The sequence below is a fragment of the Aquarana catesbeiana genome, linkage group LG03 (genome assembly GCF_042186555.1).
Source record: "Aquarana catesbeiana isolate 2022-GZ linkage group LG03, ASM4218655v1, whole genome shotgun sequence".
Taxonomy (NCBI): domain Eukaryota; kingdom Metazoa; phylum Chordata; class Amphibia; order Anura; family Ranidae; genus Aquarana; species Aquarana catesbeiana.
Window position 1 is genome coordinate 341,197,693 of NC_133326.1, and position 13,211 is coordinate 341,210,903.

General features: G+C 43.8%; 1 protein-coding gene across 2 annotated transcripts in view; it reads right to left on the reverse strand.

Annotated features, from left to right (window-relative positions):
• The window catches only part of PPARGC1B (PPARG coactivator 1 beta), a 150,692-nt gene extending 138,609 nt beyond the window's left edge, over positions 1-12,083 (reverse strand). For both annotated transcript variants that reach the window (XM_073620563.1, XM_073620562.1), the window contains exon 1: positions 11,947-12,083. In XM_073620563.1, coding sequence (XP_073476664.1) covers positions 11,947-12,018 — 72 coding nt within the window. In that variant the 5' untranslated portion in view covers positions 12,019-12,083. The remainder of the gene's footprint in view (positions 1-11,946) is intronic.
• Between the last annotated feature and the right edge of the window lie 1,128 nt (positions 12,084-13,211).

A 13,211-nucleotide genomic window follows, 5' to 3' on the forward strand; every position in this document is an offset into this window, starting at 1 on the left:
CGAGCGAGACACGACGGCTCGCCGATCACAGCGGAGAGACATTGCAGGATCCTGGGGACAAGGTAAGTAAACTCTTCCTGGATCCTGCGATGCAATCCCGAGTCTGGCTCGGGGATACCGCTTTTGGTACTGAAAATCCACCTCGAGCCAGACTCGGGAATACCGCTAGGGGGGTTAAGCTGGTACTTTACTGGCTACAAACCATTTTAAAGTGTCACTAAACCCACATCATAAAAACAATGAATAAATGGTGTATTACATGCTATTCATACTCACTCAGTCACTATGAGATTCATTTTTTGTATTCTGCAAAAAACCTGGTTGATCCTGCTGTTCTCCAACTCCCCCTTCTATTCATGTCCCCAATTCAGCTAGGGATTTTGCAGAGCAACGTTGTCAGCTCTGCACATGCTCAGTTTTCAGTAAGTTTCTATGCTGAGCATTTCCTCCCTATCACATCTGAGCAGCCCATGTGACCATAGAGTCACACATGTGGGTGTTTACAATGTGGTACATGACAGCCCACTCCATTTCTCCTCCTTTATGCCAACTAAGTACAGGAAGTCCCCAAGTTACGAGCACAATAGGGACTGTGGGCTTGTTCGTAAGTCGCAACACTGCATTTGTAAGTGTAACTTCTAGTCGGAACACTGCATTCATAAGTGTAACGTCCACCTGTGCATGGATGTGGGATATTCCGGGCGCTTGTTATGTTATCTGGGGCTCTTCTGGCCATGCAGTACATGTAGTACTGCACTATGGGATGTGTCCGGAGGTATCCAGGACCAGCGTGGAGCACAAGTGCCGGCATTTGAGGCCATTCGTAAGTCGTTCCTAACTCGGGTGTTCGTAACTCAGGGACTGCCTGTAGCTAAACGCAATGGGTGGGATATTACATGTAGACTGATGGAGGCCTCACCTCCCTCTTATTCTAAGACACAGGCTGGAGGAACGTGACAGCCTGTGACTGGCAGAAATCCACCCACACCATGTTATTGCCAAAAAAGATTTGCTCAAATATATATTTGTATGGTAATTTAAAAACATTATTATTTATTTTTACTCTATATGCCAAAGGCTGCCTTTTTTTTTTTTTTTACATGTGACCAGCAGCAGAGGACTAGAGGCTCCTCCTGCTTATGTTTCCCTGCAGACAGGCTGGGAAAGATCTGGGTCATGCGACAGCTGTATATCGATTAGAAAAAAGGTATAGTTTTTTTTTTTTATTAAAATATTCACAGTGCCATCACCCACATACAGAAATAGAAGCGACAATGTAAATTAAACAGTGTGTGTTTAGTATCACTTTAACCTCATCTATGTGTTATTTTTCTGTAATGTATATGTTTTTTATATATGCATAGTATATAATAAAAATAGATTAAGCATCTTTTTTTTTTTGCAGATGATTCAGGATGCAAGTATACAGCATAGTATACAGCTACCATATTACATCCCGTACTTTAGTTTTGTAACTCTCATTGATTGTTCTAGGCCTAGAATTGTAACAATTAACGTCATTGTATCTTCCTCAGTAAGCACTGTACTTGCAGCTGCTTGAAAAGATGAAGAATGGTGCAGAGTACAAATGGGAGAGGAAGAGACTGCAAAAGGAGAAGCTGTGAGCTGCCTTATGTCCTTCATGTCACAGAGCAAAAACATGAGTCAAGCAGACTTTGCTCTATCAGCCTCGTGCCTCCATTCAGCCAGCAGAGACTGTAGTAAGGAGGATGTGGGAGTGGGTGGGAGTAAAGGGGGCTGGTTAGGTAGTAATGAAGGACGTCAGCAATCTGGGTAAACGCCTCCCATTTATAATTTACAACAGCAAAGCATGTGACTCTTCTAGGAAACCTTACACGCAGTTGCATCAGAGGCTACATAGACGCCTAAACGTAAGCAAAAGTGTGCTCGGCACCGTAGTCTTACGACATTGGTACCTGGTCGGCATTGTTTGCTCACCACCGGCGCTAGCTAATATTTTATTAGGGACACTTAATATGTAATCCTGCTTTAACTATTTGCATAGCCATAGGACTAAAGGGATCAGCATAGCTATTTTTCCCCATTGTATTACTAATCCTATTTCATGTTCCTTTTGCCTTTGGGGCTGAGCATGACAATAAAAAGCAATAATCTGTCTGCTTAGGGTCCAGTAAGATGGCAGAGAAAAAAACAATAAATATAAAAATAGCGATTAAATAAACATTGCATTTAAATTGCTTGATTTAGAGTAATTATAGTGACACAAGAGCGACAGTCGTATTATTTTCTGCTAATCCTACAGACACCATAGCAGAGGGTTAGTACTGCTCCCGCATGTGCACCAGATCCAAGACCAGCTTTTGGCCTCATGCGCATGGACATCTAGAGCAGTGGTTCTCAACTCCTGTCCTCAGGGCCCACTAACAGGCCAGGTTTGCAAGATAACTGAAATACATCACATGTGATATCATTTGCTGCTCAGTGATTGCAGTATTCTAGTCTGCATCTCCCCAAGGAAATACTTAAAATCTGGCCTGTTAGTGGGTCCTGAGGACAGGAGTTGAGAACCACTGGTCTAGAGGCTGCAAAGCCCTCCAGCACAAAATTCTCAGCCGCCCACTTAATGTAAGCATACTTGTGTGTATACCACTTTCGCATTGGGGGAAATAATCTCTACACATGTGGGGGTAAAAGTGGTTGCACAAGCCATCATATAGCCCAGTGATGGTGAACCTTGGCACCCCAGATGTTTTGGAACTACATTTCCCATGATGCTCCACTACACTGCAGAGTGGATGAGCAACATGGGAAATGTAGTTCCAAAACATCTGGGGTGCTAAGGTTCGCCATCACTGGTAAAGCCATTCACTTGTACAAAGTGGCTGTCTGTGCAACGCAAGGCTCCCAGGGTGTGGGAAAGCAACAGGGATTATATACTAGTGGACTTCGCAGCCTCTAGACAACCATGTGCATGAGTTCTAACAAGCAGGGATCCTTAAAATAACTTTCTTGTCCTGCTAAAATATATTCCATCTACAGCTCCCAGTAAATTAGTGTGATGGTCAGTGGAAAGAATGCTTCTTTACATTTATGGTCAGTGGGAAGAACCCCCTTAACCCTTCACGATAGATACGAAGCCATTGAAAACAAGCAATCTCTTTAGGTGATAGCCAAAAAGCTTTCATTGCTCAAGGAACCCCTAGCAAACCTCTGGAGGAACCCTAGTTAAGAAAGGCTGCTACAGACAGTAGATGGAGAAATCCTCTTCTTAGGATTTCATATGGTTACCATGCTAGCAAGTCTTATCACTGCACAATATACTCGGTAACCTTTGATCGTCATTATCTATCCATTTCTTTGAATGGAGAACACTCAAAGACAGACTATATACATACTGTTGCGTAATGAACAAGTGTGACCTTTTTGTATATTGAGTTTAAAGAAAAATATGGTCACATCATGAAAGCAACAACAATCCAGGAATGAAAAACCTAGGTAAATGCTTTCTCTAGGATCTATTATACAATATGGCCATATGTATTTGCACGCCCTGACAAATGATAGCGTTTTAGGTCCACTAGGCCAGTTCCATAAAGACATGGTTTGAATTTGTGTCTAGTGGCCTGCAAGGTGCCCTGACCTCAACCATACTGAACACCTTTGGGATGACCAGGAGCACTGCTTGCAAGCCATGCCTTCTTCTCCGCCGTTGGCATCTGACCTCATAAATGCTCTTTCTGGCTGCAAGGACACACATTTTAACACACTCCAAGATCTTGCAGAGTTGAGAATGCAACAGTTGCAAAAAAGGAGGGAAGGGCTAAATTTATATTAATGCCCATGATTTGGCATCCAACCATCTTATATACGTTTGATGGTCAGATGTTCAAACTACCATATAGACAACAATATTTATCAAGTTAAAGTGGTAGTAAACTCTCAATTTTTATTTTTATCTAGAAGGCAAGCTTACAATAAATCTTACCTGTAGGTTAAACGAATATCTCCTAAACGTGCACCGTTTAGGAGATATTCTAGTGAGCAGCAGCCGGTGACATCACCGATGCACGCACTTTGAAGGAACGGCATATCCGTGCCGTTTCTTCAGAGCACTTTGCCGTGGTAGTGACGTCTTTGCAGGTCGGCCATTCAAGTGGCGAACCCAAAGGAAGACTGTGTGAAGATGGAAACCTCTGTAGCGGTGATAACGTGCCGCTGGAAGGCTTCGTTTCAAGGTAAGTCTTTCATAAAGTGCTAGTATGCAATGCATACTAGCAGTGCATACTAGCATACTTTGTTTTTTCTTTTTTGTGGTTTTTTGTTTCTTTTTGGGTTTTTTACAATGTTTACTACCGCTTTAATACAAGTCAACTTATTGAAACATTAAAAAAAATACCCTTATAAAGGCTATCACATCTCACAAGCATCAAAGCTGCTGCAATTACCTACATAACACTAGCAAGATATTTCCAAAGACCAACAGTAGCACTACCTAAAAAGCCATAACATCTAACCAGCAATCCAAACTCCATTATACGTTTGCTTCATCCCTACAGTAAAACATTTAAAAGAACCTTAATGGACTTATTTTGTTTATTTATCACCATAGTTTTATTGCTAAACAACCACTCAAACAAACAATCACTGCATTAAAACAAAATACCACAGTAAGCACTAACAATATCAAACATTTACCTTAAAAATTAATTTCTACAAGAGAAAAAATAAAAAATAGAAGGACTTAATACAGTCTTGTCTACATCCTGATCAGTGTATTGGACCTGCACGATGTACACTCTGCGATGTGCATGGAAATTGATTTGACCAAGCTGTCTGCACAGAACATCTCTACATCCCGATTGGGTGAAGATGGTCCTTCGCACGGGTCTACAGATCAGTATGCCCATGTGAATGGGGCCTAAAGCTGAAGTTTAGGTATGGATAGTTTTGCATAGTTACATTGGTTTAGCTTGGACCAACATAAGGATATAAGTACCGTCATGGCTTCCAGGAGGTGGCCACCAGGTGGCTCTACAAGACAGAGATTGTAATGTCCACATGCCGCCTCTCCACCTGGTCCAATCAAAGAATGCTTTGCATTGCGAGAATGCAAAGTCTTCTTTGAATGGCACCAGTGCAGAGCGTTTGAATGCATTAGCAGTGCATTTTGAATTTTTTTTATTGAGTTGCATTTACATGTGCTTGTGGCACGTTCACTTGCTTTCCATTGCAACGCACTGCAGTCCTGTAAACTAGGCTCATTGAAATACATTTATTAGTTTTTCTTGCATATGCACTGCATCTAAAACACACATTCAACTGTATATGGTGTACACGGGCCCTTAAAGACACATGCCATTTTCTGTTTTGCATAGCTGCAATCAGATCAAATAGCTTTGAGCAGTCTAGCACGGCTTTGAAGTTGTAAATCGTCTCATTTCCTTTAAGGCTACATCTAATGTCATCAACGCTTGCAATAATCAGCTAATAATCTGACAGAAAGCAAGCATTGCGAATCTATAGCTTGCAGCTTCACTAGCAAACATTTTCCAGCATGCTAGGCTATTCTTAGGGAAATGAACAGATTGTAGAGCTTTCATTGAAACCACCAAGACAGCCAAGAGCACTGGATACTGATGAGGAGATTCTCTCATTTTGATGGGTTCATTTAAGAGAAGACCTCTCGCAGAGATAAGAGGATTGTTGCCTGATCCGTGTGCTAACAGTCAGGAAATAATCTGATGTCTAGTTGCTTCCCCCAAGCCCCATGGAACACAAAAGTTGGCCAGAATGGAATTCCCTAGCCAATCTCTAGTCCTACCACAGTATGGGCACACATGTTTCCATGCTACAGATGCTATTCAGAACGTTCACCATGGCAGTCAGATTGTCCTATCTTTCTCTCATTTAATAACAGGATATCTGTGAACACTTGCTAAATTTTAAAATTATAATGTTTGACCATTCTTCCAGAAGCGCATTTGTGAGGTCAGGCACTGATGTGGATGAGAAGGCCTGGCTCGGGTTGATGCCAGGCCAGTCAAGTTCCTCCACCCTAAACTCGCTCATCCATGTCTTTATGGACCTTGCTTTGTGCACTGGTCCAAATCATTTGGTGGAGGGGGGATTATGGTGTGGGGTTGTTTTTCAGGGGTTGGGCTTGGTTCCTTCATTCCAGGGAAGGGAACTCTTAAGGCGTCAGCATACCAAGACATTTTGGACAGTTTCATGCTCCCAACTTTGTGGGAACAGTTCAGAGAAGGCTCCTTCCTGTTCCAACATGACTGCGCACCAGTGCACAAACAGGGTCCATAAAGACATGGATGAGCGAGTTTGGGGTGGAGGAACTTGACTGGCCTGCACAGAGACCCCAACCCAATAGAACACCTTTGGGATGAATTCAAGTGGAGACTACGAGCCAGGTCTTCTCGTCCACCTACATCACAAATGCGCTTATGAAAGAATGGTCAAACACTCCCATAGAGACACACTCGTAAACCTTGTGGACGGCCTTCTCAGAATAGCTGAAGCTGTTGTAGGTGCAAAGGGTGGCCCAACTAAGTATTAAACCCTACGGACTAAAAAAATGGGGGGGATACCATTAAGGCTGGGTTTACACTGCGAGGAAACCCGCATTCAATTTGCATGAGTGTAAACCCAGCCTGAAGTTCATGTGCATGTAAAAGAAGGCATCCCAATACTTTTAGTAATAGTGGAGGTTATTTACGAAAGGCAAGTGCACTTTGCACTACAAGTGCAAAGTGCACTTGAAATTGCACTTGGAAGTGCAGTCGCTGTAGATCTGAGGGGGACATGCAAGGAAAATAAAAAAACAGCATTTTAGCTTGCACATGATTGGATGGTATATTCAGCAGAGCTTCCCCTCATTTCAGACCCACCCCTCAGATTTACAGCAACTGCACTTCCAAGTGCACTTTGCCCTTGTAGTGCAAAGTGGATTTGCCTTTTGGAACTAACCCCCATAGTGTGTGTGTTAGATAGATAAATCTATCTACATATACATCTCTCCCCCTCTCTCTCTCCCCCTCTCTCCCCCTCTCTCTCCCTCTCCCCCCCTCCTCTCTATCCTCTCCCCCCCCTCTCTCTCTCTCTCCCCCTCTCTCCCCCCCCTCTCTCTCCCCCCCCTCTCTCTTTCTCCCCCCTCCCTCTCTCTCCCCCCTCCCTCTCTCTCCCCCCTCCCTCTCTCCCCCCCTCCCTCTCTCTCCCCCCCTCTCTCCCCCCCTCCCTCTCCCCCCCTCCCTCTCCCCCCCTCCCTCTCTCTCTCCCCCTCTCCCCTCTCTCTCTCCCCCCCCTCCCTCTCTCTCTCCCCCTCTCCCCTCTCTCTCTCCCCCCCTCTCTCTCTCTCTCCCCTCTCTCTCTCTCTCCCCTCTCTCTCTCTCTCTCCCCCCCTCTCTCCCCCCCCTCTCTCTCCCCCCCCTCTCTCTCTCTCCCCCCTCTCTCTCCCCCCCCCCTCTCTCTCCCTCTCTCTCAATTTTTTTTGTATTTATTACATAATTATTATTTATATATCTATACTAGATATAGTATAAAGCTCTGCTTTAATTCATTGAGTTTTATGGTGCACGGGTAACAATACCAGATCAGAATAGGCTTCTATCAAATCATGTACCTTGCCCTAATCTCCCAGCACACATTCTAATCCGCAGGCTCCGGAGGAGCTATTTCAGCTCCATAAAGATCTAATCACACCTGTAGTTCTGATTGGTGACTGGAGAAAAAAAAAAAAGGGATGTGCGGTCTGGGCTGACATAGTTGCCTAGAAATGGATGGAAGTAAATCATCTTTGTATACAGGATGTGAGATAGAGCATTAAGCTAAGGCTTGTGATTTCACCAGCAGTAATGCTACTGAAGTGAGACAAGCTATTGACTGCTTCTAAATTGGGAGATAAGCTCTGAAATTCAGGAAATTTCTCATCATCTGTGATCTGACGCCTTCACCTAACACCTTTGTTACAATCGTCGTTTCTTCCTAATTAAAGCAAACACACCATGGACCCATTCTAGCTGAATACAATGCTGTGTGGACTGAGAATTTTTGTTTTTTCCCCCCCATTTTCGAAAAATGCTTCAACTTATGGAGCACATCTCAAGGTGCATCAAGCAGCTATCTAGATGTGGCTGCTGGCAGTCTTGATGGGGATGATTCATGCAGACAAGTCACTATCCATTATACAGGTCAATAGATCAAAATTGCTCTCCCAATAATAGCCTGCAACTCACACATGCCCAGAGCAGCTTCTGTTTTGTAACCACGACTCAGCGGCTAGGTTATGAAACTGACAGCCTAGAATGAATTCCACAATCCCAGGAGCTACAGACTTGGAGATGGTCGCTGAGCATTAGGGAAGGGTATTCAAGGTCCCCCCCCCCCATTCCAACATTCACCTGGAGCTAGGGGGACCATGCAGAGTACAAAATGTGCAATAGACTGCTCTTCATCAGGCTCCAAAAGTATTTATTACCTAATGCTTGGCAGGGATCCCAGATTCTCTGTAGGGCCTCAGTTCACACAGGTGTTGAAATAGGCAGTTGCCGCCCTATCAACGTCACTTGAAATTAAAAATGGGTAACGGATGGAGTTTTACGCATGGCAACGTTAGCGTTGTGACAAGGCGGGGAAAAAAAAAAAAAAAATCGCTACCTGCAAAGTTCAGCAGGCATTGAAGCTTCGCAACTGCCTCCATTCACTTATATTGAAAACATGCTCTAAAGGCCCTAGGCATATTTTAAACACTATGGGGGTTATTTACTAAAGGCAAATCCACTTTGCACTACAAGTGCAAAGTACAAGTGCAAAGTGCACTTGAAATTGCACTTGGAAGTGCAGTCGCTGTAAATCTGAGGGGTAGATCTGAAATGCGGGGACGCTCTGCTGATTTTTTTTATCCAATCATGCGTAAGCTAAAATGCTGTTTTTTTTATTTCCCTTGCATGTCCCCCTTAGATCTGCAGCGACTTTACTTCCAAGTGTACTTTGCACTTGTAGTTTGCACTTGTAGTGCAAAGTGGATTTGCCTTTAGTAAATAACCCCCATAGACTCCATTCACTTGTGTTAACACACGCTCTAAAATGCCATAGACATGTTTAAGGTGCCGTTGCAAAGTGTCAAACGTGACCAATAGCAAAAAAAAAAAATTTTAAAAATCTCAAAAGGGATGTTTAGGCGTCGATTAATGCGTTTGAAATTCGCATTAAGGGCAGGTTCACAATCCACTGCGGGTTCCCGCATCGCATGTCTCCCGGCGGCAGTTCACACTTCCCTATGCGAACTGCTGGGAGTGTTAGGTAAAAGTTAATGACACCCCCAAATCAGTTCGCATATCACAGTGCGATCTGCTAACTCGGAAAGGAATCGGATCGCATGGGTCTGAACACCCATGTGATCCGATTCTGCTGCGGACAATAAAAAAAGGGTCCTGTGCGAGTTTGATGCGAATTTAGCCATACGATCTTACGCATCGCACAGAGATCGAATGCGTTTTCACTGCAGTGCGAATCGCATCCAATCTCTGACATTGCACCAGTGAGAAGCAGCTTTAAAATTTCACTGCCTGTGTGAACTTAGCCTAAAACAGTTATGGTATCAATTTATTATTATAGGTACTTATATAGCGCTGTCAGTTTACTCAACGCTTTACATATACGTTTTACATTCACATCATTTTACATACAATACAAGATTATACCCACAAAAGTGGGTATAATTCATCTGCATCACCCTTAGCAACTAGTGGCAGCTGTCACTTGTTAGACAGTTCTGCAAAATGGAGGAATCCTATTGGTTGCCAGGGACAACGCCTCCAGTAAAACAAACCTATAATTAGTAATCAGTAGGGGAGCCACACAAGCAGCCAGAATCACACACACAGCACAGGATTTCACTGCAGAGCCCAGCTCCATCATTCATCTGATATACAGAGAAAGCATACAGTCCTGCGTGTACATTTCCAGAGCTTTTATAGATTGCGTTACATCAGCCATACATTTAATGATCTCATCGGATGGATCTTTACAGAAATCAGATAAGATTGTATCTATAAATGAAAGAAAAGACACATAGGGGATGATTTACTAAAAGTGAAGAGTGCCAAATCTGGTGCAGCTCTTCCTGGTAGCCAATCAGCTTCCAAAGCTTAATTGAACAAGCTGAAGTTAGAAGCCGATTGGCTACCATGCAGAGCTGCACCAGATTTTGCACTCTCCAGTTCTAGTAAAACACCCCCCATGCTGCGTCATCGATCAATTTCAAGCAAAACGGACTGATTAATGGTGGCCATGCACACTTCAATTAGATTATGGGTGGCCCATGCACACTTCGAGTTATCTCATCACTGTGCGATTTGACCGTAACAATCGAATTGGCAAATAAAAGCTCAAAGTTTTCTTCAAATCGATTTAGCTCGGAGTTAATCAGCCAGGATGGGAAATGGATTCTTTTGCATCGATCGGTTGCAATGAGATGCTTCGATCAGGAATCCGATCATGCTTTGATCGATCAGAGATGCGATTGTATCTTCATTTTGAAGTGAAAATTGAAATACAGGTGGCCATGCACATTTTTAATTTATCTCATCGCTGTGCGATTTGATCGTCGCAATCAAATTGGTAAAGGAACAGTCCTAAATTTTCTTCCGATCGATTAAGCTCGGAGTTGATCAGCCAGGGGGTGGGATTGTATTCTTTTGCATTGATCAGCAGCAATGAGATGCTTCGATCACGAATCCGATCGTTTTTTTTTTTTATTGATCAGAGACGCAATTAATAACTTGCGACTGTATCCTCCAACAATTCATTGGCATTTATTTCTCAATGTGTGTGGCTTATTGATTAATTGAGATTGATTATAGAATGATCACTGCTATTGGGAGGGATCAATCAAAAAAAAAAAAATAAAATCATCAAAGTGTGCATGGCCACCATTGAATATTTTGTTTGATCCAGACGGAAAATTTGATTGTAGGAAAAAGTAGATCATGAGTATATGGATCAGATATAATCGAATGGTATATAAAATAGTATACATGGCCACCATTATCAAATATATAGTTTGATCCGGATGGAAAATGTGATTGTAGGAAAAGTAGATGATGTGATTTGATGGATCTTCTGATCAGATATAATGTGATGGTACATAAAATAGTATGCATGGTCACCATTATTAAACATTTAGTTGGATCTGGATGGAGAATTTGATTGTAGGAGAAAGGAGATCATGTAAAAGTATATGGATCTTGTGATCAGATCTATAGAATAGAATAGATGGCCACCATTATACATTGTATAGATCGATGATGATCGCAGATGTATGAGCAGGAAGTAGATGTGAGCACATGCTGTATAGTCAGTGTACAGCACATGGATAATAAGTGGAAGCTAGGAATGCATGAATAGAGGGGTGATCGGACCGGCTACACGCCCCCCTGGAGTCAGCATGGAGGGGTGATCGTGCTCTAGCAGCACCCCGATCACAGTGCTCAGTAGCTGAAGCTGGCAGCACTCAGCACCCCGCTACACCCGGATCTCTCCCGTGTTAGCTCCACGTGTCAGATGAAGTGACTGAAGGAATGAATGAAGTGACATTGACACCTCCACACCTCTCCAGAGTCCACGGCCGGTGGTGCTGAACTGCACCATCCCAGGAGCGCACACAAAGTTGGGGTGCAGGCTGCCATCAGGAGGACCCTATGATTGGGGGGGGGATCTGCCGGGAAGCACGTGAGAGATGGGGAATGAGGTGCACAATGGGAAATCGGGGTGCAAAAAAAAAAAAATCACATTTCCGCACAGGGGAACTCATGCAAAAAAAAAGAAAAAAAAACTGGGGTGCATGATTAAAAAAAGGGGGACCCCCACACCCCAATACTGTGACAGTGTCACTGATCAGAGGTCCCCCCTCCAGAGGCAGAGGCTGATCAGATCCCCAGGGAAGGCTCCACTTACCGGGCTGTCAGTCAGGTAGTTGAACACGAAGGACTCGAGATCTTCATCCAGTAGTGTGCTGCAGTCCGCCATCTTCAGCGAGTGCAGATCCCCTAAGCCCGAGCCAGGAGAGAGCCCAGGCAGGGGGGAGGAGCGAGCACGGTGAGGGGGAGGGCCGGCTCCGCCCGCAGGGGGAGGGGCTCCGCTAGACCTTTGTCCCACATTTGTCAGCGCCGCACGATCGAGGAGGAGCCATAGCTGCTGCAGAAGCTCTTTTGTAGATCGGAGCTGAGAACCCACGTGATCTGTACATAGGACAGCCTCAGCCTGCCTGCCCGGTGTGCTGCTGTCACCACACTCTCTGACAGCTCGGATCCTGGCACTGCCCCGGTCACTGGTGCACCTGCAGGATAAGTTCACATTACAACCATGTATTTTTATTGCAGGTCTATAATCCAATGCTATGGCTCCCAAAGCAAGGTCCATAAAGATATGGGTGAGCAAGTTTGGGGTGGAGGAACTTGACTGGCCCGCACAGCTAGGCCTTCTCATCCAACATCAGTGCCTGATCTCACAAATGTGTTTCTGGAAGAATGGTCTAACATTCCCATAGACACACTAACCTTGTGGACGGCCTTCCCAGAAGAGTTGAAGCTGTTATAGCTGCAAAGGGTTGGAAAACTCAATATTGAACCCTACGGACTAAGACTGGGGTGCCATTAAAATTCATGTGCGTGTAAAGGCAGGCAACCAATACTTTGGTAATGTGGTGTGTATATACATAGCTCCCAACTGTCCCTGATTTCGAGGGACTGCCCCTGATCTCAAACAAAGTCCCTCCGTCCCTCTTTCCTCCTCATTTTGTTCTACTCTATTATATAAAATGCACTTTTTATCTTTCAAAAAGTGTTTTCCAGTGCTAAACCTTTCATCCAATTTCTAAATTGCTGCATTTGTACATTTCAAAAGCCAATATAAGGGAATAATAGTAAAAAAAGTACTTGTGGGTATAACTAATCTTTTTTTTTTTCTTGTATAATTCTCCTCTAAGTGGGCGTAGCAAGGGGCGTGTCCTATGCCTGCATACGTTTGCTAATAGGTGTCCCTTGTTCCTATCTCAAAAAGTGGGAGGTATTTATATATATATACACACACACACACATGTTTGAGGTGCACACCCTAATGCAATAGACTTCGCACACCTATGCAGCATTTATTGATAGTTTTCTATGATGTGGGTTTAGTGACACTTTTAAAGTGATTGTAAAGTCTTGTTTTGTTTTTTC